Source organism: Lacerta agilis, chromosome 11 (genome assembly GCF_009819535.1).
Source record: "Lacerta agilis isolate rLacAgi1 chromosome 11, rLacAgi1.pri, whole genome shotgun sequence".
Lineage (NCBI taxonomy): Eukaryota > Metazoa > Chordata > Lepidosauria > Squamata > Lacertidae > Lacerta > Lacerta agilis.
The window spans coordinates 46,008,155-46,034,992 of NC_046322.1; the positions used below are offsets into that span (position 1 = coordinate 46,008,155).

Genomic DNA, 26,838 nt, shown 5'->3' on the forward strand with positions numbered 1-26,838 from the left:
GAACCATTCAGTTGTGTTATGCCCCAACTCTATTATTTTCGTCCCCATGATCCTACACTTTGTTGAAGGGAAACTCCCCTCGGGTGTGGAAATCATCACCCTCCTGATGCGGCCGCTGCCTCTTTCTCCCCGTGGCCCCCCTCCCTTTTCCCGGGCCACCTTGCACCAGGAATCACGTGGGGAGCATCGGCGGTTCCCATAGAAATAGGAAAAGGCCGTCCCTGCCAGTCACATGATTGGCGCTGGCCGACGGCGCCTTCCGCCAGGCTTTGCGCTACTCGGGGCCGCAGAGGGTCTCCTGCTCCCCCCCGCCCCGCCCCTTTCCCGCGGCCGCGCGCTCTCCCGCGCACGCCCCGCCCCCTTTTCCCATTCCCCCGTCCCGGAGGCGCTTCCATAACCGGAGCCTGCGCTCTTGCGCACCACCGGCCGCACCATGGAGGTTTTCATCCCGTCGTTCCGCTATGAGGAGAGCGAGTTGGAGAGGGGCTATACGGTGAGTGGTGGTGGGCGGGAAAAGGCGAGGTTAAACTCTCTCCCCTCTCTTCCTTTACCCTCCGCCCCCTCCCCCTTTTAAGGAGCGGGTTGGTACAGCTCGGGCCGCGATGAGGCTTTCATGGCGCGTTCCATTCGCCCTAGGGGGGGGGGTGGTGCGAGAAAAGCTGTGAGACGCACCTCTAAGCACCAGCGAAATTCCCTCAGTTTTGCGTCTTGCGCTACAGGGCGGTACAAAGCCCCGCAATAGTAAGGCGAGAGAGCTCTTCGTGACGAGGTTCCCCCCTATGCCGTTTGGTAAGAGAGAAAACAAGTCAGGTGCGTTGGCTACCGTTTCATGCAGGGTTTCCCAAACTTGAGTCTCTGGCTGTTTTGGAACTACAATTCCCATCATCCCTGGCCACTGGTCCTGCTAGCTGGGGGATGATGGGAGCTGTAGTCAAAAAAAAACACCTAACAACTGGAGACCCAAGTTTGGGAAAACCTGGTTAATGGAGTTTGCTCTCAGGGAACAGGACATTTAATGGACGGGCCATTTCTGTAGACTGGTAGAATTGGCATCAGGCAGGTCAGAAGCAAAGCACCTGGGATCATTTCCTAGGCTTGGTTGCGTTGCCACTTTTTCTTTGCCCAAACTCTGGCCCCTAAGGCTGACCTCTGAGAAACGATAATGTCCCCTTGAGCATACGCAGAGGGCTTGTGTGAGGTTGAGGGCTTCTGCCCAGGTATGCTAAACTAAAATGCTTATTGGCCCCGTTGGCAGTGGCTCCATGCTTGGGAAGAATATACCTCTGTGACTTGGGGTGGGTTTTCAACTCATGTTTAAATTCTTTTAAGTAAGGCGAGATAAAAACTCGCTGCGATACAACGGCTTCTGAGTACCAGATTCTCAGCTTGCAAAAAAAAAGTGTCGGAGCTCTCCCGACTGCTTTCACGTTCGGAGTTTTCAAAGAAGGATGGCATCAACTAAGTTGCACAGAGATCCTTGTCAATTGTAGGTGAAGCTGCTGGGGTGGGGTGGCAATTGCATGCTAATATTTTGTTATTATTATTTTATTTTAAAGATGGTTTGACTATCTGACCTTCTCCTATTTTATCTCAAGAAAATAAGCCTGATATAATTTGTTTAATGGTTTAGCTGGAATAATATTCTAAAATGATATTGACTACTGCAGTGAGCAAGAAAGAAACAGTTTTAAGGAAGAGCTAGCATATTTTCCAAAAGTGCTGCCTAAGATATAGCAGAGAAAACAAAACCACATCTGACGCTTGTAAAGCCAGGATAAGCATTTTTCATAGTCAGTTCCTTGAGTTTCCAATGACCGTTGACCTTAGTACAAGTGTCATGCTCAATTCCCATTTCACACATTATAGCAGGAAGCAAGAGTTTCTTATGCTTCTGTATTCCATATTGCTTCATATAATTTGTGATCTGACACTGGGGTCTAGTTGCCGCTGGATGTAAACCAACGGTTCTTGCCTGGAGGGGGTACGGCTGCTATCTACAAATGTGGGGGGGATCTAGAGCTTTGGGGGAGGCAAAGGTGAGCATTAGGGGTTTGTTTGTTTTTTACAGCTCCTTTACTGCTCTTGAAATGCCATCTGAAATTCAGCAGAAGAAAGTTTGGATCTACTACTCATCCCCTGCCCTGAGGATAAAATCCCAGACACCTCTCTATCCCCCATATACATAAAGTGGCACATGACAATGGGGGTTAAATGCTAAATACTCACCTCAAGCAAAGGTACATGCACAGAATCTGCTTCTGCTATTCCTCTCATTATCAGAGCTGTCAACCTTCCTTTTTTTGCATTGGGAAACGGCCATAGCTGTCAACTTTCCCTTTTTTTGCAATGGGAAACGGCCCTGGAATAAGGGAGTTTCCTGCAAAAAAAGGGAAAGTTGACAGCTGTGCTCATTATATTTAGTGAAATGTGCCTTTAGCATAGTCATAGAATCATAGAACTGTAGAGTTGGAAGGGACCTTGAGGATCATCTACTCCTGTGTTTCCCAAAGTTGGGTGTCCAGCTGTGTTTGGACTACAGTTCCCATCATCACTGACCACTGTTCCTGCCAGCTAGGGATGATGGGAGTTGTAGTCCACAACCAGGAATATGCAGCTGTCCCATATGGGGATCGAACCTGCAAACCTTGGCATTATAAGCACCACATTCTAACCAGCTGAGCTATCCACTCATCTGCTTAGCAAGAAATGGCTGCTTGAATACTGCAGGTCTACTAATACCAAACTTAATATCAGCCACAAGGGTCTTGGGCTCAGCGGACATTTGATGCTAACATTGTATACTTGGTGGGCAGTAGTGGATTAAATGTTAAGAACCATTGGGGTTAGAACTGCTCTTCGGTGGAGACTCACATGAGTGAATATTTCTCCATAAGGAAAGAAAAATCCCTCCAAATGCAAAACTGGCATGTAGGGGAGAAGGTGAAATTTAGGGCTGTAGCTCAGTGGCAGACTTGTATGCAAATAGTGCTAGTTCCAATTTCCAGTGTCCATGTAGAGCCAGAAAAGGCTATTGTTGAAATTCTGGAAAAGCTGCAGCCTATCAGTGTAGATAGTGCTAAGTTAAATGGACCAATGGCAGCTTCCCATGTTCCTAAGCTGGACCTCTCCTTCTTGGTGCCCAGTTATACTGCACCAATTTTGACCTTCTCTTGGGAGCTAGCAACATGACTTCCATAGCTTACCATTTGACAGTGGGATCGCCTTGTACGTTTTTGCTTTTAAGCAAGTCAAATTGACACTGTGCTTGACAAGATGTTGGTGATATTTGTTTTCCTCAGTTAATACCAGTCAACAGTTAAACTTTTTTATTGCCACTTTAAATTGATGAGTGGGTCTCCAAACTATTGAACCTCTACTTAAAAATGCAACAGTTGTTCATAATTTGGCAGTGAATGACCTTTAAATGTAGACGTTTTGTAAAGACATCCTTGGGGAACAATTTAACTTCAAAATGACGCCCATGAGCACTTGTTATCATTTAAATATGCCTTCTTTGTCAATAACAGAATAGCAAGTACTAGTTAGATTTCTAATGTTGATTCAGATGCTTGGACACTGGCCGAATAAATTAGTGTGTACTTGATTTATATTGACCAAAAATGTTGCATTGGTATGTTACAGGTCAAGGTGACATGTGTTTAAGTGGACCGAGGTGCAAAGGGCACACTTGACTGATATGTTTGCACTGTTTTTAATTAACTTTTTTAATGCTATCCCTTAATTGCTTTTTGAGGTAGTTGAATTATGGAGCTGGGATATGATGTCAGATATTTTCGTTTTTAAGTTATTAATAACTCTCTTGCCTATAAAATCATTAAAGATTTATTCTTTATATTAGTTTATATAGTTTCCTACTTCCTTTTAAATCTGCACTAGCTGTGGATTGTGCACCATAGCAGTGAAAGGATTCTCCTATTCCAAGTCAGGAGGAAGCACTGTAACTTCCTGGTGCTAATATTCCAAATCTGTTGATCCCATGATAAGCAGATGACGTCAAGCTAGCTAGTTCTCCCCAGCTTTACCAGAAAATGACTTTAAATACAGTACTGTACAAGTACAGAACTACGTCAGTTTTGCTTACCTTACCCTTATGCTTGGTTTTCCTGTGCAGCAACAGTATGCAGTGTCCTAAGGTAGAAAGCAGTGCAGCCCTGAAAACATGATTCGTGTCCTTCCTCCATTTCTAAGGCTCTCATTCCAAGTCCTTTAATGCTGCTCTGTATGTAGGACTGTGGTTTAAAATTGTCTGACAGCTGGATGGGAAGTTGAACAGGAGAATATAAATTGGAATACCGGTCACGTCTCGCTTTCTTGAATGGAAAATTTGCTCTTGAAGTCTTAGAAAGTTTCAGTCATTAAAAAGACTGCTAATAATCCCTGCTTCATTTTTTAAGCGCATCAATAATAAATACTTTAGTGCAGGCGTCTGCAACCTTTAAGACACAAAGAGCCACTTGGACCCATTTCCAAAGGAAAAAACAACAACTGGGAGCCGCAAAACCATTGCGACATTTAAAACAAATATAACGCTGCATATATTGTTTCTTACCTTAATGCAATAATAATAAATAACGTATAGGAGCCAATGCAAAGTATAATTAGTAAAAACAACAAGAATAAGTTCTTACTTTTTTGCATTGACTCAGGGGCGTACCCAGGATCAAAACGGGGGGGGGGGCAAGCCATGGTCGTTCAGGTTGTGACATTTCAGCACAGAAAGGCGAATGAAACCAAAATTTTAGGGAAATTCTATATAATTATAGCAGTGCTTTATTACAGTAGTTATTACAATTATTTGCTTGGTTTTTTTAAAATTTTTATTCTAGTTACATGTCTTATACCAGGGGTGGCCAACTCCCAAGAAACTGTGATCTACTTTCAGCAGTGATCTACCCCCGTTTTTGGGGGTTCAGCTCAAAGTTGTTTTGGGGGGGGTGGTGGGTGGGAGAGAGGGCTTCCCCCTCTAAGATAGGTTGGCAAGCGAACTAATAAAGAAAGAAAAAGGGGGGTGGGAATGGAAAAGTGGGGTGGAAAAATATAAATTGGGGGTGGGGTGGGGTGGGGTGGGGAGGATATCTATTAAAAATATGTAGTAGTTTAAAAAATAAAAATAAAGGGGGGAAAATCTTTTTCTTCTTTTTCCTTTTTTTGAACACAAAAACAAAAGGGGAAGAGAAAAGAAAAAGGGGGGATAGAGGGAGAAAAGGGTAATAATAAAAATTCAAATAGAGTGGCTGCAGCAGCTGTGGGGGGGGTTGTTTGTTTTTCGTTTGTTTGTTTGTTTTAAAAATGGGATTTCTCCCCTTGGATTAAGAAAGGAGGGGAGGAAGAAAAAGAGAGGGGAGTGGGAGAGCAAGGCAAAAAGCCAAAAAGCAAAAAACAGGTTTGGGGGGGGGAAATCGCGCCAGGCACTGCAGCGCGCCGGCCTCGGGGCTCCGGGCCCCCGAGCCGCCCTTGGGGCCGTCGTTGAGCATGTACACCGCCCGCAGCGAGCGCTGGCGAAGCACCGGTTGGCGGAGGTTTCAGAAGCAGCCCGGACGTTTTCGCCGCCGCCCCCCCATAGCAGATCTACTTCATCCTGTCGGCGACCATCACCACCATCCCGTCACGGCGACGCCTGGCCCGCCTGCTCCGCCCTCCGCGCGGCCACTTTGAAAAGGATTCCGCCCGACAGGGGCCGCTCAGAACAGGGGCCGCTCCAATCGCCGCCACCACCTCTATTATCCCGACTCTTTTCTCTCTCTCTCGGTAACTCGCAAAGCCCAGGTCCTTCTTCTCCCCGCCCTAACGCCACCCTCATTGGCACGTTCCCCTCAAACAGGAACAGGCATCCAGGCGGCTGATTGGCCGGACGAAGCGTCGCTCTCCCGTGCCCGCCTCCCGCCTTCATCCTCAGTGGCTACCTCGGCGGTAAGGCCCCAGCTCTGAGCCTATGCGCCAAGGCGGGCGATCTGTCCTGCCAATCGGCACGCCGAGGTGGTAAAAGCTCAGCCCTCCCCACACGCTTATTGGTGTGAAGAAGTCGCTTCCGCTCTCTGGGAGTGGTCAAGGTGGACATCAATCTTGGGTCTGTCCTCGGGAACCCCGAGAGGGCTGAGAAAGACCGCCCAGCTGTTCAACGTTGATGCGGATTATTCATGGTTTTTTTTGGCCCCCCTTTTTTTGCCGATAGCCATTTAATTATTATTGAAAGGGCATTGAAAGGGGGCATGCCGGAGCCGCGGGAGACCTGTCAGAGAGCCGCATGCGGCTCCGGAGCCGCAGGTTGCTGACCCCCGCTTTAGTGATACTTTATCCTACGCCTGGTTTTTGTAGCCAGACTTTTTTCGATCCTTGTCCTGCTGGGCGTCAACCTTTGGTAATACTTCAGTTCCGAAACCTAGATCCTTGGTTTAGTATGGAGCTCTGTCTTTTTCAACTGCTTGGTCCAATTTAAACAACTATGTGGTGAAATTTCGTTCATGTGCCCTTTTCTTTTTTAAAAAATCCTCACTTGGCCTTCTCTACTCAACAGTGTTGGCTCCTCTTTGCTGTCTATGCTGTTCCCTGTCAATGATAGGGGATCAGAATGTTTTACATCAACAGGGCAAGTTCTGATAGTTCTGTGAAAACTATAACGTTTAAAGAATTGCTGCAGCATTTTGATAATAGAACTTTAATACAGTTCTATTAAAACATATTGAGGATGGAGATATGTGATTGTGTACTAAGTCCAGTATTAGGCTGGAATTCTACAATGAATACACATGCTGTAAGGATGTTTTTAAAAAAGTTACGCATTCCCAAAGTTGAGTTGAGACAGATAATATATTGAAATATGCAGCTGTTGCATGTATATCTTGGTCTCGTCTCCTTCAGTTAGACCACACTAAATATTCTTGTTAAAGTCCTGTTTCACTTATTGTTAGTGCCATATAAGCAGACATGTCTATCCTGCTTTGAACTTGGGTAGGTGGGAATAATGAAATGTTGTAGTACAAAATGGCATGATTCTTGAATCTTGGAAGCTGTTCCCTTAATGTGCCATGAAAATTCTAACATAAAAATTTAATGAAACACATTTCATTTTTGTTTGAAATAAGTTTAGTTTTTTTAAACCAAAGCGAATCATACACTGCAGTGTCTTCATACAAGAGAATAATGGAATCCAACATCACCTCATAATCCCTTACATAAACACAAATTAAGAATCTTGATTGTGTGGTGAAACAATCAATAGGGTAGCAGCGAGTATGTATTGATTAGGAAAATTGCTTTTATAAAAAGTAATCAGATTCATTTCAGCTGACTTGCCTTCTCTTATGGCCCGATCCTATGAACTGCAGTACTGAGATGACAGTTCATATGATCTAGAATAGCACACATAATAGAATGCACTAAGATCAATGGAATTTGCTTTTAACATTGTCTAGCACCAGATGTGGAACACTACAGCTTTGCACAGTGTTCAAGCATCTTATGTATGGCATTCTTAGCTGTGGCACTCTGTATCATATAAGCATACCTCAAAGGACAGTCGTTCATTTATTTATGTTCCACTGTATGCAATGCACTCAGAATGGTTTGCAGAATTATTCTATCTCCACTCTTAAGACACATTTCACATATCTTTATGAAACAATTAACACTGCTTTAAGTGTGTGTGTGTGTGTGTGTGTTCTCTTTCTCCACCCCCCCCCCCAAAAAAAATGTATGGATAGAAATTGTAACATACTTTGTTGCCTCTACTTCCAGAGGACTCATAACTCAACTTACTCATACAACATTAGTTACAGGTGACTAACCTTAAGTATGAATGGAAGTATGAACGGCCAGAGTGCTGATTGAAAAACAATTCTTCTTCCTTGTAAAATGTTGTACTACTATTTATAGGTTATTTGTAAATGTCTCCACTGCCCTTTAATATAAATATTCTTAGGGTAGTTACACAATAAAAATAGGAAGTAGCTATGACATGGTATGTTTGCAGACAAATCCCAAAGGGCAGGGGGATATTTCATTACTTATTTTATTAACAAAGCCCAACTTCTACTCCATTGGTTTTCCCTAACCTGTACCACTGCCAACATTTGATGTCACTTAAAGAAGTTAGCACACTTAATTTACCAATAACTCAGGTAACTGGGATATTCCATATTCCAAACTGCCTCTCCCTACTACTACTCAACTCTGTAGGCAGGTTTTTCCCTAAGCCAAGTGGTTCGACTACCCCATCAAGTACTTGGCCACCAAACTACTCTGGCTTCTTTTCAAGTCTCCTCTCCTTCCTTCCTGCTTCCTGGTCCTCTTCCTTTACTGTCTTCTTCTTCTAGCTGCCCATGACCACCAAGCACCAGCCAACACTCCAAGCAACAGCTCACAACTAACTACCGGCAACTAATTACTGCTTCTCAGGGTTTAATGGCAAAGCAATGCCAAGAAAAGTCCCTATTACTGCCTCCTACCAGCAAAAGTGTGATCACATTTCTGTGTATACACAGCAAAATTTTAAATTACATTTTGTTTGAAATATGCGGCCAACTGTTGCAATTCTGTAGTTAATACAGGTTCCAAACCTGCATTTTATCCAGATGAAAATGTGTGCGTGTGCCTTGCAAATGTGGGTCAGGGTCCAGACAGCAACCCCTTTGGTTCTTTATAAGCATGAATCTCCATGTCACATGACAAATAGCTTAGGAACTCATCCATTTTGGAAGTGGTTTGCTATGGTAGCTGCTGCTTGAGATATGGCTATGCAAAGTCGTTTTAACTCAACACAGACCACTAGTCCTGATTTATTTTGTAATCTAAAACACTTCTATTCAAAATGACACAATGGAAAGAATACATTGTTTGTTCTAGGTTCACTCGAATACAGTACAGTGGTACCTTGGGTTACAAACGCTTCGGGTTACAAACTCCGCTGACCTGGAAGTAGTACCTCAGGTTAAGAACTTTGCCCCAGGATGAGACCGGAAATCGCGCGGCGGCAGTGGGAGGCCCCATTAGCGAAAGTGCGCCTCAGGTTAAGAACAGTTTTGGGTTAAGAACGGACCTCCGGAACGAATTAAGTTCGTAACCCGAAGTACCACTGTAGATACTTATTGATCTAATACTTAAATCAGTTCCATTCATACAGTAAATGAAACTAAAACATCCCATAATGATATATGTGCACCAGTCTTTAAGGAGACTTATGTGAATTAGTATTTTATCAATGTGTGTAGGCTTACATATTAGTTGATAACATTTTCCTTTATTTGTTTTGAGCAAAGACTTGGATTTAATAATATACACCGGTCTTTAAAAATATTGATTTTGGTTTAAAAGAGAACAAAAATAATCACCTTCCTGCGGAGCCAACAAATTTAAAATAAATATGGCACACGAAGGATAAGTCAGAATACATTATGTGGATCCAAAATAAGCAATGCTTCAAAAACAATTACCAGGAAACAGAATGTGATAGGGTGAGGAAATATTTTATGTAAGATTTCCCATGAAATGAGAGGCTGATTTCATATTCATATGCAATGGGTTATATCCAACTCTGCCATTCCAGTTCCACAGCAGACTTGCACTTGTGCAGCAGGAATTCCACCTCCTCACCTCTGCAGCCTCTTGTGCACCCTTAAAATCTGCTCCGGAGGGTTGGGAGACCCTTTGAAGCAGATTTTGGGAGCACGAAAGTTCTGTTGCATGAGTGGGACACTATTCCTACAGTGGTGGATACAAAAATCCAACACTGTAGGAATATATGTATTCCTATACACAGTGGTACTTCGAGTTACAAACGCCTCAGTTTACAAACTCCGCTAACTTGGAAGAGTTACTTTGAGTTAAGAACTTTGCCCCAGGATGAGAACAGAAATCGTGTGCTGGCAGCACAGCGGCAGCAAGAGGCCCCATTAGCAAAAGCACGCCTCTAGTTAAGAAGAGTTTCAGGTTAAGAACGGACCTCCGGAACGAATTAAGTTCATAGCTAGAGGTACCACTACACACACACACACACACACTCCTCTCTTTCTCTTTCTCTCTTTCTCTCTCTCTCTCTCTCTCTCTGTGTGTGTGTGTGTGTGTGTACACTGTAGGATAATAGAGAAAAAGAACAGTTTAGGTAGGTTGATTTTGTGAGAGAATACAGGAGCAATTAGATTCTCATCACGCTTGTTTAAGCCTTTCCTATCAGTTGGAGCTGGAACAATAATCTAAAATTTATTTTAGCACCTGCTGTGTTATTAATTTCAGTATAGTGTATGCAAACTGAGCTGGGTTTTTTCCCCCCACTACAATTGTTTATTTGTATTTTTCCTTGTATAGACTGTAGGGAAGACAAGAGACGAAACAATAAAGGCATTGATTCAAAACCACAGATTCATCTTCCTGTTAACAGGCTCTTTGTTCATTTTCTTTCTTTTCCTTTTGAAATGAGTGAATCGTATATAATAGGATTACATGTTCATGACACACTTTCTCTATGAATTATGAGAAATTTAAGTTTCACAATGCCCAGTGGACATATTCCTTATTTCTTGAGAGAAACTAGCAAGAAGAAGAGGCTTCAACCTTTTTTCTTTCTTTCTGCTAGTTGTAGACTAAATTGTCAAAACTCTCTCGTTTGAAAGGAAAGAGGGCTCTTCTAAAACAATCCACAGATAACTTTATCTGTCAGGGTCTGCGAACTTAATGCCCTGTTTCTAAAATCACTCTTCTTCTCAGTTAACTAGATAACTACATAACCCTCTTAAGAGAAGAGCTCATGAACCTGCTTCTGTTGGTATTTCTAACCCAACTCTTCTAATGAGCTCAACAGGAAAGTTGTTTTTGCTTATAAAAGTAGAAAATAGATTTGATAAAATGGTTAGTCCCTTGGTCCTTGTTTTATTTATCATATCAGAAAAGAACAGTGTTTTGCTGTGTTGTGGTCAAAATAAGAGGCGACCTTGCTTGTTCACAAGTGTTCAAAGTCTCGAGATAAGAGGGGCAAAATAATAGAGTACAATGGAAAGAGTGCAGTGTAATTATTTGTGACTTGTCAAGCGACGCCCTTTCAGGCCCCTAGTGATTCAAATCTGGGAACTCTGCACAATTCTCTAAGCTAAGCATGGCCAGCATCAGAGAAATCTCGCCCAGCTTCTCCGACAGTGCTGAAATTGCATCAGTTTGTCATGCACTGAGCATGCCAGCTCTACACAATATCATTTGCTTGCAAATGGGCCTGGCCCCAAAGCCCTGATACACATTCCTTGGTATCTGACTCTTGGCCTGTGATTTGTCATGTCTCTGGTGCTATCAGTTTAAGGTAATTTTAATAGATTCTGATGGTTTGCTTGTGGGAGCAAAGAATGCGCTGTAGCCTGTGTCATTTCGTGCTTCTTTCTGTAGTGTGTAACATGGGAGGCGACCTCGTGCTGGTGATACCCAGTCAGAAGGACTACAGAGGAAACGAGGCTGTCTTGTGTGGTTTTTGCTAAAAGCTTGCATTGACAAATCTTCAAAGGAAATTTCAAAATCTGCTTAATCATTACCCCTGTTTTTAAAAGCACAGTGTTTCTTTTCTTACAAATCATTAAGTTGTGTATGTTGATAAATACCTTTAAATCCTATAACACTTTCCTGAGTTTATGTCCCACTGAACACAATGGAGTTCTAAGTAGAGATGTATAGGGTTGCACCAATAATATTATTAACTGAGGGGGGGGGGGGAAATACCAAACATTTTGGGATAAAGTAAAAAGGTAAAGGGACCCCTGACCATTAGGTCCAGTCGTGTCCGACTCTGGGGTTGCGGCGCTCATCTTGCTTTATTGGCCGAGGGAGCCCGGTGTACAGCTTCCGGGTCATGTGGCCAGCATGACAAAGCTGCTTCTGGTGAACCAGAGCAGCGCACGGAAACGCCATTTACCTTCCCGCCAGAGCGGTACCTATTTATCTACTTACACTTTGACATGCTTTTGAACTGCTAGGTGGGCAGGAGCTGGGACCGAGCAACGGGAGCTCACTCCGTTGTGGGGATTCGAACCGCCGACCTTCTGATCAGCAAGCCTTAGGCTCTGTGGTTTAACCCACAACGCCACTCACGTTACTGGCCATTTAATAACAGAGTTTTCATATTTGAGTTCCTCTTATTAGTGTAACAGATATATATCATTGTCATTTTTTTTTCATCTTCTGATCTGTGCTGCATGGAGCAGGTGCTTCTAACTTTCTGAACTACTGCGAAGATAAAATCAGTAATTTAATAGTTAGAAAATTAGGACATTGGGAAATTGTTCAGGAAAGTGAGTGTTTAGTTGTCTGAGATAATTCAGGAGTGTTATGAAACAAATGGCATATTTTATTCTGATTTTGACACTACTGGATGAGATTATTTTACCATTGACAACTCTGATCTTTACATCATTTTTTTAACTGACTCTTTTAATTGATCACTTCTGTGATATCAAAGCCTGCAGCATAGCTCTCTAGATGTCTGTTGACACTCATCGATTACCGTAAAGGTGTTAATGTTGGTGATTTCATCCAAGAAACGTTCAAAACTCTGTAGCTAAAAGCTAGCAAGCTTGTTGTTTGGAGCTACTGTTGAATAACATGGACTTGTCTAGAGAAGTATGAGTTGAGTTCTTGAAAAATAGCTAGTTGTTATTTTGTATTAAGTGTGGAATACAAACACAACAATGTTTAGATTTCAGTGTTTTTAAGAAGTATCTATTAACATTCATTATTTTCTCTCCATGGAATTCACGCAAGATGTGTTCAGACACAGACCATTTCTTTTGACTTTTCCTTAGGGAATGTCTGACAGCAGAGTAACTCGGAGCATCCCTGAAGCTAGTCTGAGCTCTTGTCAGTTTCTTTTCCCTACACACACATGCACACATTGGTTTAGCTTTTTTTTTTTTCCTTTTTTTATCCGGAGAAGAATTTTCCAGCCATTATTTGCAGCATTTACAGTCTATGTGAGTCTGTGAGAAAATGCTGATTAACATAGCTGAGAGGGCAGTTCAGCACCCTATTTCATCCTCTCCCCACCCACTCCTGAACATGTTTCTCTGTGGACAGGAGTAGGGGCTGGAGCTCTGTGGATAGGGTGGGGGTTGGAGCTAAGTGGCAGAGCAACAAGCAAAAGTTCCCAACTCAAATCCTCAGTATCTCCAGGTAAGGTTGGAGAAAGACTCCTGAAGCCCTAGAGACAGTGGAGATGTTGTGGACTACAGCTGCGATCGGTTTATAATTTTGAAGGAACATTCACGTGTGCAGATATCAATTTGTACATATTAGAATTCCAAGCTGCTTTCCCATCTATGTCCTCTATACAAATATTTCAATCCTTTCCCTTTGTCCTGATTAATGGTATAGAATCGTAGAATTGTAGAGATGAAAGGGACCCTGAATGTCATCTAGTTCAACCAGCTGATACAAGGCCTCTACTTCTGTGTTCTTGATTTTGGACAGTTCATTAGAAATTGGTTAGAAGTCCAGTAAAGTCGTACCTTGGAAGTCGAATGGAATCCGTTTCGGAAGTCCATTCGACTTCCAAAACGTTTGGAAACCAAACACGGCTTCTGATTAGCTGCAGGAAGCTCCTGCAGTCAATCGGAAGCTGTGGAAGCCCCATCGGACGTTCGGGTTCCAAAGAACGTTTGCAAACTGGAACACTCACTTCCGGGTTTGCGATGTTCGGGAGCCAAAACATCTGAGTACCAAGGTGTTTGGGAGCCATGGTACGACTGTAGTATGTGTTGGCCAACTTTGATCTGTCAGGAAATGTTTAAATTGATGAACCTGTAGCCAGTTAAATCCAGGGTCCCCCACCTTCCAAGGTAAGTTGTTCTATAGATATAGGATTATGATTCATGTAGAAATATCGAAACCTGAACATATTTGTCTTCATTGTGCTTTATAAGGCTTTTGTAGCATTGCTCTACAAGTTTAAGCATAGATATTTTTGAAATCTTTAAAAAAAATACTATTTAAGGATGACCCAAGTCAAATGCATTATCTTGTCACCTGTTTCTGTAAATGATGTACTGCCATGTTTTCCCGTTACCGTCTGTGTAACAGAGCCTAATTTATTCTTCAAAGCAGGTAATAGCATCCCAAACAGTTAGTCATTTAGGCCTATTGGGGGGGGGGAATCCAAACAGATTAATATCTTTATTGGGACCTATGAAAGCATAGTGAGCAAGCTTTCACCAGAACTGTTCTTTAAGCTGGATGTTAAGCAGAAAAAGAAAAGGGGAAGGTAGTGGTGGAAGAATGTTGCAGGAAATAATCAGAAGCTTAAGCCAGAAGCTTGCCCATTTTAAGATGGAATGGAGGAAGTGTTAAGTAGAGCTAATTGGGTTAGATTTTTCCTGTGTGCACAGATTTCCAGTTGGCAGCAAGGTAAGCAGAGCTTGAAGAAGTAGTGGTTGTTCTCTCTCTCTTTAAAATGCTGGTAAGTTCAGATAACCAGCAACACCTCTCTGCCTCACCCCACCAAGAGTTCTTGCTCACTAGTTTAGCAGCACCAACAACCAAATCACAAAGGTATTGTGCTACTTAGTTTATTCTTGTCCTTCCACCAAAATTTATCCAGGATTGTCAAGTCAGTGGAGTATAATAAATCTCTGGCTGACCCTGAACTTCCTATCACAGTAAGATGCTGAACGTACACCCTGCTCACCTTAAGTCATGTTTGCCTATCTGATCTCTGGGAGAATTTAGCAACAGCTGTTAAGGGTATGGGAAAATTATTAGATGAAAGCAGTGAGAATATACTTGCCCACACAGGAACTTTTCTTCAGGGCGTCTGTTCATGGACAGTTACTTTATTTCATCCTTGTTTTTATTGTTATGGTTGCTTGCATGAATAATCTCTAAGCAACTTACTGATTGTTTTTTTTTAAAAAAAGGATAAGTAAAATAATTCTATTTTTGTCATTCTTTTTAAAAAAATAATATTTAGAAACTTGTATAAGCTGCTTAATCAGTATTTTCAGTATTTATTATTATTTATTTCATAAACTTTATATACCGCTTGATTGTTGTTGTTTTTTTTAAAAAATCCACCCTCAAGGCAGAGGCAGAGGCAAGCGGCAGCGGGCTCACTTGGCAGGGCTGAGGCAGAGCAGGCGGTGCACCTGGCTGGGCTGAGGCAGCGGCAGCGGCAGCGGGCTCACTTGGCAGGGCTGAGGCAGAGCAGGCGGTGCACCTGGCTGGGCTGAGGCAGCGGCAGCGGCAGCGGGCTCACTTGGCAGGGCTGAGGCAGAGCAGGCGGTGCACCTGGCTGGGCTGAGGCAGCGGCAGCGGCAGCGAGCTCACTTGGCAGGGCTGAGGCAGAGCAGGCGGTGCACCTGGCTGGGCTGGGGCAGCGGCAGCGGCAGCGGGCTCACTTGGCAGGGCTGAGGCAGCGGCAGCGGCAGCGGGCTCACTTGCCAGGGCTGAGGCAGAGGCAAGCGGTGGACCTGGCTGGGCTGAGGCAGCGGCAGCGGCAGCGGGCTCACTTGGCAGGGCTGAGGCAGAGCAGGCGGTGCACCTGGCTGGGCTGAGGCAGCGGCAGCGGCAGCGGGCTCACTTGGCAGGGCTGAGGCAGAGCAGGCGGTGCACCTGGCTGGGCTGAGGCAGCGGCAGCGGCAGCGGGCTCACTTGGCAGGGCTGATTTTATTACTAAACATCAACTTCATCCGAATTGGCTTCTGATGTTCCTTCTCCATTTTCTTCTCTTCTTGCTTACCAGCCTGTCTCGTTTTATAGTCTCTCGATTTTTCTTTCTTCCAGATTTCAAATTCTTTCAATCGTTTTCTCCTGTCTTCTTCAATTTTACTGCTTTGGGCTTTTGCCTGCTGTACGACAGCTGTTGCGATCCCTTCCTTTGGCTGCTTCCCTTTCTCTGGCTGCTTCTTTCCTTTCTCTTTCAGCTCTTTTGTCGTCTGTTGTTGAATGGGATAGAACAGACCAATTAAAACAGATTATATTGTCACATTAGTTCCAGCTTTCTGAGGGCTAACAAAGATGGGCAATATATTTCAAAATCCTTACTTATTAAAAACTCATGTCAATTAGGAACTTGCCTATTTTTAATGTAGAGTGAAAAAGTAGGAGTCATTTCTTAACAGAATCTTATGAGATTTTCCTCAACAAACCACTTAACAATGCTTTGAACGCTCCGCATCAAATGGCAATATAGTAAGCTTTCAACCTATGTGCATTTAACCTGTGCATATTCAGCTTTATGTATGTGGCAAATATTTTTGGAAGAAAATTAAAGGGGGTGAAAAGGGGGCTGAGAGAAGGGGCTGAGGACAAGGGGTTCCAAGGAGAGAACAGAAAAACAGAGTGGTGGTAGCTATGGAGTGGGCACCCACAACCGGAAGGTGGGCTAAGTCAAAAGAAGCCAGGAAATGGCTTAGTGGTAGTCACAGTGACAGCAGCTATCTCAGCAGCCCCTATAATAGGCAAGAGGGCAAAGGAAACAGAGAAGACTGCAGAAAAGGCAGTCTAGGACAACAGCAGAAACAGCAGCTGCACCAAGGTGAGGTTCAATGGCTCCACAGGACACAGAAGGGTATGGAATCTCCTCACAGCCAACACTCCTATAAACTCACCTCCTTTTTTTGATCTTCCATCGCCCAAAGCTCCATTTTTTTCTCTAATGCCAGAATCTCAGTCATAACTGCCTTCTCCTCTCTCAGAAGCTGCTCATATCTTAAATAAAAGAATAATTAATAAAACATTAACAATCAGCAAAATAATTACCCAACAATCCTAAAGACAGTAAGATCCAGATAACTATGTGACTAGTACCAACCATGCTTGCCCATCCTGCCTGGAAAAGTATGTTTGAAACTGAGTAGATTTGCAAAAGTAGTTTTGGAAGGCATGCTGATCAAAGTCAAAAATCCCACTGAGGATTCCTACATTTTTGGATGTCTTCAACATTTGGAGCCTGACAGAGGCAGCAAAACGTTGGAATAGTAAGTTTTCAGACAGTATTTATGCCAAAAGGTCATATAAACACTCTCTTGTCTATGTAGATGTAGGGCGGCGTGCATTCCTGAAAATCAGGAAATGACATATCGGTAGTTTACCTTCTAAAAATCACCAACAATACAATCCTATCCATAGCTACCGGTACTCAGAGTTCAAACGGACTTACTCCCAGGTAAGTGTGTATAGGACTGCAGCCTTAAAATCTTACGTAAGGAACCAAATAATAAACAAACAGTTATTAAAATAAAAAACTATATACATTTCAATCTTTACAAGATGGTACCAGTTAAGTCAGAATTATCAGAATCAGTTACACATCCATGGCACAGATGACAAATGAACCAAAGACTCTTAGGCTAGAATTCTATAACCACTTACCTAGAAGTGGGCACATTGTCATCATTGGAACTTACTACTGAGTAGACATGCATATGATTGCATTGCTAGCTCCTATGCCAATTCTGGGGGAAATTATATTGCAAGACATAAAAGCTCCTAGGGGTTTAGAAATAACATTCTGCAAGCTATTGATATAATCTAGCATGGTTTTCTCCAAACTGGTGCCCGCCAGATGTTCGTGAGCAGGCATAGGCAAACTCCGGCCCTCCAGAAGTTTGGAACAAGAATTCCTATCATCCCTGACCACTGGTCCTATTAGGGATGATGGGAATGGTAGTCCCCAACATCTGGAGGGCCGCAGTTTGCCTATGCCTGTTCTTGAGTAAAGTTCTCATAATACTTCATCATTGGCCATGCTGGCTGAGGCTGATGAGAAATGTAGTCAAAAACATCTGAAGGGCACCAGGTTGGGGAAGGTTCTCCTAGTGTAACAACTATCAGATTTAAAACCAGAGCATATGATGTTGAAGATAAAAGGGCTTTCATGGTAGCTGTGCCCTGACTCTGGAACTCTCTCCAAAAAGACTTACACCATGCCCCTTTTTAAGTGGCTTGCTAAAACCATTTTTAAAAGACTTAAATTGTTAAAATCTTCCTTTTAAGGACTGCTTTTCAACCCATAAATGTTAAACGGAACAACTTTTAAGTGCTAGAAACTGATTTAGTAGTTACTTTTTATTCTCTGTTCTGCTTCTAGTGTTGTTATGCTGATTTAACTTTGCTATTAACCACCTTAGCTCTATCAAAAACAGTCAGGATATTAATGCTTTAAATAAAAATAAAATACTTTTGTTGCTGTTCTTTTTTAAAATCATTCATGGCCATTTCCACTTCTTCTGCCCTTCCTCTGAGTTCGTCAGCAACTACAAAATAGAGAGAAAGTTATGTTTATACAGTATATTAAGACAGAGAAGTTGCTCACAGCAGAGGCTTTAAAAATACTAAGACATTGTAAAATAACCAAATTTAAAGAAACGGGAAATGAGATAAAACCAGGACATTTCTGCTTCAGCAAACATCATATACAAACATCCTTCAACAGCTACCTAGTCAATTTATGCCAGGAATAGATCTATAATAATCCAGTTCTAGTAAGATGGGTGGGGTACAATATATTATTATTATTATTATTATTATTATTATTAATACTACTACTGCAGCACAAAAAAGTGAGCTTGATCACATAATGAAATGACACTTCCACCTATCACAGCTAAACTGGAATTAACCTTCATTGAATAACAGCAGGTTGGCAGATTCCTGCTCTTATAAGTTGCAGGCCAACACAGAAGCGACCTTCAGCATGCTATAATGAAGGTTTCCTCAGAAATACAGTAAGTCTCATGGACTTCCATTACATTAGGTCTCTAGTATGCGAGCAGAGGACTGCAAACTTTGTAAACTGGGCTGCAACTGTGTTCAGTGTAATCCAATTATCAGCCAAGTGCACAATGAAAACCCTTTCAGAGCTAAAACACAGGGAAAGTCTCAATCTGCAACACAATTTTTCAAGGAAATTATAAGGATTTTCTTTTTCCTAGCAAAAACATTAGTAATAAGACTTACATTCTCGGGTTGGTTTAAAACGTTTTAAATGTCGCTGTATTCCTTTAACATTATTGGAAATCCTGCTCAATTTTTGTTGGATATTAGCTTCTGTGAAAGTAAGCAAAAAAATCACCTTACACCTTCATTTCAAAACATCTTCAGTCCATTCTATTAGCATAATATTTGCTGCCCCAATTCAACAATTCCTTAAGGGCGCAGGTATTCCAATTCACAAACAAGGACATGCTGGCAGAGGTGCCCTTCCATTTAAGTGAAAATAGAAAATTGTGGGAGTTATAGTTCACATTGGCGCTGGCAAGCCACATCAATGCTGCAAAGATTGGCAAAGGTTGGAAAACAGCGCTGGCAAGCCATGCTGATGGTGGGCACCAGGTTGGGAAACATGTGCTCAGCTAAAGCAGGAGAACAAAGGTGGCTGGAAAAGTACTGGGGAGCAGCAGGAGGGGCATGAGTAAGAGCACGTACACAATGGAGATGTCCTGGGAGGAGTTTGGGGGTGTCACCTTGGGAGCCCTGGGCAGGAGTATTGCCATATATGGAGTGAATAGCCAACCTGAGAGGGAGGTTTTTCCTTTTTTGGTCCGTGGGACTGTGCCTGAAGGTTAATCTTTAACAGCTATGTAAAATGATCAATAAAAGGGAGCTTCTGGGTGTGGCTTGGGTTGCCTTCCCATTGAAAACCATCCTGCTCGTCACGGCGTTATTTTCCCCAGCGCAACAGAAAATGTTAGAATGTTATTATGTTATCCATCATACAGGCTATCCTATGCGTATTTACTCAAATGTTCCTCCATGTTCAACAGGATTACTTTCAAGAAAGTATGCAGACTTCTGTTAGCATGCCTCTATATACATACTTATTAGTAAATTCTCAATTGGTAGCAACAACCAGAGTGTTTAATTATACAGGTATGTGAGATCCAACCTGCACCTCCTCTGCAAGTGAGTGAGCAGAAAGTATTGCTTCTAGCTCACTGGTCTTTGATTAGTAGGGCAGGACCCACTACTGGGTCGTAGACTCATCCAGGGAGGGTCACAACAGCAGCACTCAACATAACAACACATGGCAATAATAAATAGCTTGCAAAATGCATGTGTTTGGGTTAAAGGTGGGTTCTAGGTCTGATAATGTTGAAGATTACTGCTCTAACTCATGGCAGAGAGGAACAAAAAACTCATTCTGATGGTAGTCCTCACGCCTTTTAGGATGCCACTTTGGAGGCCTGGACTGGATTTTGTCAGAGGGCAGAGAGGCAAATTTAGCAGGGGATCAAATACTTTTTTTCCTCACTGGTTTCTGATTCAGCATTCTGGAGAACTTAAAGCTTGCAGACTATTTTGTGAGATTTTAGTTAGCCTAATAAAGGTATTCCCATATATAGATGTTGGAAATTTTAATGGTCCAACACAGCTACCTTTACCTTTTGTGGTGTTTGTGGGACATAAAATGTAGCAGGAAATGTTTTTGGTTATTACCAAACTGGGAAATGAATACAGTCATACTTCGTGTTGCGTTAGGTTCATGTTGCGTCTTTTCGGCTTGCGAACGCAGCAAACCCCGGAAGCGTACTGTATACTTCTGGGTTTCGCTATGCGCGCTTCGCACATGCGCAGAAGCACTCTTATTGTGCACTGCGCTGGCACAGAAATGCCGCTATGGTTGCAGACTTTTCGGGGTGCGAACGGCACCCCGGAACGGATCCTGTCTGCAACTAATGGTACCACTGTAAATATATATATAATGAAAACAATGTCTTACTTTCAGCTTTCCTGTTCTTACTCAGATTATCTTCAAATTCTTCCAATTCCCTCCAGCCAATCTTCTTGTTTTTTTCCTTTTCAATGCTCCGAAGTCTAGGGACAAAGTTTGGTTTAAAATGCATAGTTGACAAGTAACAGAATATAAATTGGTTCCAACTAAATCAGAAATAAAAAGTTTTGACTAGTTAAGTCTCCATGCAATACAAAACATACACTACTCATATTTTTCAGTTAAAATGCATTAACCCAAACAAAGCAAATACAATAAATGCTTTTAATTAGTCTATAGTTTGAACCTGTGAATTATTATAGTAATAAGTAAAAAAATGAATCAATAAATAGTCTTAAACCACATCACTTTCAGAAAAATATAAAATAATAATTTCCACAAAAACACACCTCACTTAAGGGCAAACTAGGCATGACCAGGAGATCTGTGATCAAGACTGTTCACTTAAAGAAAACTATTTCATTAAAATAACCCCCTGAAAAGTAGCATTTTATACACATATCCTGCCCCTTTTCCTGATTAAAATGCCGCTCAAGCCAAATGCCTTGCATCGTAATACAAAGTACCACAAAGGCAATACTCTCCAGTGTAGTCTTCATATGTCTTTAGGAATGCTAATTAAGAATAAATTGGATGTTGATCAAAGCCTTACTACAAATCAAATTTCATAAGGGTCATCTTTGCGACAAGTCTCTTATAACATAAAATTCAGCAGGCACATAATAAAAGGGAAATTTTGCTCCTTTTAAACTAATCATACTGAGTGGAAATGTTATGATTTAAGAACTTTTTCTTATTTGATTGGGCTTTGCTAATAGATAGCTACAATCCTATGCACATTTACTAGTGTGTTATAGAGTAGCACTTATTTCTGGGTAAACATGCATAGGATTGGGCTGCACATGTTTGTACTATAGGAATTCTATAGGTGGGATCATCAAAATGATCCAAAAGTCTTCTTTTTAAAGATGAACAAAGATTATACTTCCTTTAAAAGTTATTATAACCATCTGTATTAAACAAGAATATTGATCTATATGAGTTCCAGGGCACTACCCTGTTACAATTTCTGACAAAAAATAACTGTTTCTTTTGTAATGTTAAACTACATTTCCTACAACAACAGAAGATATATACTTACTGTTTATTTAGCTCTTCCCCTTCTCTTATAAATTCAGCTTTCTTGAGCCGATCAGCTTCTATCTTGCTGTTCTGAAATTTTGTTGAAAAGCAAATGAATTACTGAAAGAACCATGATTCTACCCAAAACATTAGAAGAAATGCTTTAATCAGAAACACTGTGGGTTTTTTTTATTTATTTATTTAAAGGGTGCTTTAAAAAGAAAAGATGAATGCCTGATTCAGTCATCTTTCACCTGAACCTTACTCAATTTAATTACACCACTAATGCCAAATCAAATAAAGGAATCTAAATTTCACATTAAAACATTCTAACACAATATCTCATCGCAATATGTATCTACAAGATCCTTATAGAGCAAGATTCATTACTTTACTGTGGCATTTGGTGGCAAACTCAGAGCACACCAGAACTTTTACTCACATAATAATTCCTGCGCACAAGCAGCATAAGTTGGGCGGCTATGGATCTGCCGCCTTCCCGGGGTCCCCATGCCCGGAGCGCAATGGATGAGCTGGTCCCAAAGGTACCATGTCCATCTATTTCAGGAAATATTCTCCTGGAAGACCGAGGCCAACGTCGCATGCTGAGCAATAGTGTTGAGACACAAGATCCCAAGCCACTCTCCACCTTTAATCCCCCAGCTACGAGCAGAACCTCGTTGCTCCTGGTTACCGCCGCAAGTGCTGCCGTTGCTAGGGCAACCATGTTGGATGCCCTCAAACAGGGCGGGGCTGCATTGGTTGCCTATGGGTGACCTGATGCCCATGACTCAACGACGTCACAATGGGTCCAAGCAGTTTCCCACTTGCTCTGCACCTTTCCTGGGGAAAACCCGCTATTTAGTGCTAAATTGGAGCAAATGTTAATGTGGAGAAAATCTGAATTTCTATTTGCTCCAATTAAGCACTAAAGAGCGGATTTCGGGGGGGGGGAGTGGGAAGAGAGGAAGTGTGAGTGAGCCCTATGCAGAATAAGCATTGAGCATCCATGTGGTAAAGACATCTCTCCCACCCCCAAGACCCCTGGCATGCCATCCAACTTTTTCAGACCCAATACTGGGATGTACTCCCTGGTGAGTCGCATGACCAGCGCCTCACTCTCCTCCAAATAAAGCACTTTTTTGGGGCAAGAGTGCAGCACCAAAAATGACCACTGCAATCTCACACGAAAAACCCTGGGATGTCCTGGTTTCTTTCTGGGACACTTGGCAGGTATGCCTTGGCGTGAACACAATCAGAAATGAATATGGCACTAATGAAGCTACGATGATGCGAAGAGCTGGGAGGAAAGCACTGTGGAATCCACAGATTAAACAATTTCACTGATCTCTAAACTGGTAATGTGAACACTCCCTCAGAAGCAAAGTCATAAATGCAGACGTTACCCCTAGAGGAGTGGATGTGACACATACTTCTTCTGGCTACTCAGTACTTTTTCAAAGCTGCGTCCCTTGACCGGGAAATTCTACTGCTAAAACTCAGACTGGCTGTCATTGCTTGGCGGCATTAATTTTTCCTTCCTCCTTTGCTGCGTTTGTATGTTTGTCTTGAGAGAGCAGGTGGCTGCAGGTGAATTTACGGTACAGAATTGGGTATTCTGCATCAAGCTTCTTAAATCTTTTTCAAGAACCATGAACCACAACAGAAATAATTTACAGTCAAACTCTGGAAACAGATAAATCAGTAACTGAACCTGCACCTCTCAATTGCCTTCACATTTAAGTGTCACAAGACTTTTATTTATTTATTTATTTATTTTATAAATTTTATACACCACTTGATTGTAAAAAAACAACACCTCAAAGCAGTTTACAAAAAGATAAATCAATAACACTGAGAAAAATTCACAGCTCTACTTTAAAACATTAAAATTTACCTCAACTTTCTAAGCATCTGGCTTGTCTAAACAAAAATGTATTAGTAGACACCAAAAATATTAAAGTGAAGGTGTCTGTGCAACTTTTTCTGAATGCTGTATGGAAAAGCACATGAATCTGACCTTCGAGAGTTTGTAAGTAAACTCTGTCTACAGTATGGGAAGCGGAAATTTTGGAACTCACAAGGGTATATTTTAAATGTCTCACAGCCTGTGTTTCCATGTTTACTTTGTTGCATAATATGTAATTTTGAATCTCTGCTTCTGTTCTCTCACCACTGTCCAACCATCTCATCCTCTGTCGTCCCCTTCTACAATGGTTCAAAGAGAAGAGAGTGAGAAGAGGAAGAAAACAAACTTTTACTTCCTCCCTCATAGGACTCCAGCAGTTACTTTTCTATGGTCTGAGTCAGCCTTGTAGCAAATAGTCTACAGCTCCATGGACCCCTTTCATACATTAACTAAGGCTGGGCTTGCTAGTTATGTTTTGGCTACAAAATATTCCACACTAACATGGGCCTGAAACACAAAGAAGCTCCAGATTCTCTGCGCTTCTTTGTATTACTGGGATCTGTGGCTAAACTATTTGGAAAGGAAAGTGAGAGGAAATGTCTTTGCACATCAACTGGCTACCACAGCTCTTTTTCTAGCAAATTGTTTCCCCTCTATCCTGAATAAAGCTTTTTATAGAGTAGGGGGCACTGCCACTCCTTCAGGAAATCCAGCCGCTCCCCATCCCCAAAGCCCCTGTCCTCCTCCGACACCGCCATGTCGGCCAAACGCTCCCTAACCCTGTGCTCGCGCAACGTCTTTCACCGGTGGCGGCACGCGGGTCACATGGTGCGGCCGAGACCCTGCGCTAATTGGGGGTGCAGGAAGCAGCTCCGGGGGGAGGAGGGAGCAGGGAGCGAGAGCGCGCCCCGTGTGCGGCTAAAGGGGCGGGGCCAGCTGGCATGGGCGCCAATCAGAGGCGACCTCAGAAAACTTGCTGTTGTTTACAGTAAATAGGACCTGGCCGGGCTGAGGCAGAGGCAGGGGGCGCACCTGGCTGGGCTGAGGATCAGTGTATCTGAAGAAGTGTGCATGCACACGAAAGCTCATACCAAGAACAAACTTAGTTGGTCTCTAAGGTGCTACTGGAAAGATATATATATATATATTTTTTGACCCTCAAGGTGGTTCACCGGTTCCTTAGCATTGAGAATATACTTCTTACTTTAATGTTTGCTCATTCCAACCTTGGGCAGATTGTATGAGTGGATTGTAAAACACGAGGGAAACTATCATGACACATGTGTCCTGGTTCCTTCCCAACACACACACACACAGAGAGAGAGAGAGAGAGAGAGAGAGAGAGACTCTTACTTGGAAGTAGTAAGCAAGAAATCTTTAGTCAGGCAAAGAACAGGACATATCGGCAGCAGACAACGTGCTCAGGAATCACAGTTTGGGAGTTTGGGAGCAAAGCAAGAAGTTCAGAACTGTAGAACATGAAGTATGGCGCATTCTCAAGCCCCTCTTGCCTTGTAGGTAAGTTGGGTTTGCAAGCGCAATGGCCATCGGGTGAGTGGGTCTATGCCCATCCGTGAAGCTAGGTGACAAGACTGCACCCTGCTTTTCAGGCTCCTGTGTTCAGCCACTACCGCCTTGTGTTCAACCAGGGCTGTCTTAGAGAGATCGGCCGCCGTGCCGCGGCGATCCTTCGGCGCCCTCGGCATGCCGCCTCTCCGCCCACCTCCCTCCTTTGTCTAGAACTCTTATTTTCTAGGGTCCATGCATCTACCTTTCCCGTGCATCAACAAAGTGCATTCTAAAAAGTAGTGTATTGGTGCTTTTGTATCTTGTACAGATATCACAGTGGAGATCTGGAAATAAAGTTTTAGAATGAGCAAACTGTTACAGTTTTGTATAATAATATGTATCCAAAGGTTTGTCTTCCAACACTGGTCAAAACATTATACCTGTGTAGTGGAAGAGCTGGGTAATTACTGATCTGTTCTATGGACTAGAAATAAAGGAAAGACAATTAGTTATATTGTAACAGAGACTTAAGAAACATTGTTGGCAAATGACTGTACAGTACCCATAAGTTTTGCACGGCAATGAATCATTTACCAGGTTGGGCTGTCATTGCTTTTCCTTGGATATCCAACTTGAGTAACAGCAGGGGTCACTGTGTACATTGAATTTGACATGACATCTGAAAATTATCTTAAAAGACTTGCATGCCCAAGCAAAGTTTAAGAGAGGAGACACATAAACTTGCCCCCTAACAACCCTCTCTTTTGAAAAAGAAGAAAATTAGGTGTGCACACGCTGTTCTGAAATGAATAAAAGTTGTTTTAAGTGTGTTTCTCGGGTGACCTTGTTAACATTTGAGCCCTACATCTGATTCCATGAATAATGAGTGACTTACTAAAATGAGAATTTCTAAAGAAATGTGGATTTCCATTGAATACGTTAAGTATGCAGAGATATCGGTCTGAGGATACATCGAATGAATGAAAGAGGCCAAAATTCTACAATACAGAAAGCTGTATTTCCCCAACCCCTTAACTAAATGCTAATGATAGGACAAAGCAGTCGATGCTTCATGCAATGCTGACAGTGTCTTTTAGCTCTGGAAATATTTTGATGTGCACTTGGTAATATTTGTTTTCAGTGTGGTGATTGCTCTCTTCATGCTTTGCTTCCTAATTTTGTTTTCCTTCAAATGGCAAGTGGTAATTTTTTGACAGGAACACAATTGTAACTCTGACATGTCTAACCAGATGTTCTCATTTTACAGATGATCTTGACATTAGTTAACAAGTATCTTAAAGTGTCATACTAGTATCTCTTGATGCTCTGCGTGGTTTCTGCATCTATTGTGGATTCTCAGTAGTTTAGCTGAATCATAGTTTTTCCACTCTTTTTTCCTCGGGGTCTTCTGGCTTCTTTTGTTACTGTCTGTTGAAAAATTTAAATCTTCCCTTTTCTTGACACTGTTGCATTAATCTCCTTGACAGCCTGCGTCAAAATGAAAAAAGTGTTCATATCTTTTATTGCGATGCTTGTAAACTCAAGTCTCTGTAAATGCCACAATACAAGCAGCACTGTAAGTATT

The 26,838-nt window shown here is 42.3% G+C and overlaps 1 protein-coding gene across 1 annotated transcript in view; it reads left to right on the top strand.

Moving 5' to 3' along the window:
• The first annotated feature begins 371 nt into the window (after window positions 1-371).
• The window catches only part of SNX24 (sorting nexin 24), an 86,570-nt gene continuing 60,103 nt past the window's right edge, over window positions 372-26,838 (top strand). The window contains exon 1 of the mRNA XM_033163942.1: window positions 372-493. Coding sequence (XP_033019833.1) covers window positions 434-493 — 60 coding nt within the window. The 5' untranslated portion in view covers window positions 372-433. The remainder of the gene's footprint in view (window positions 494-26,838) is intronic.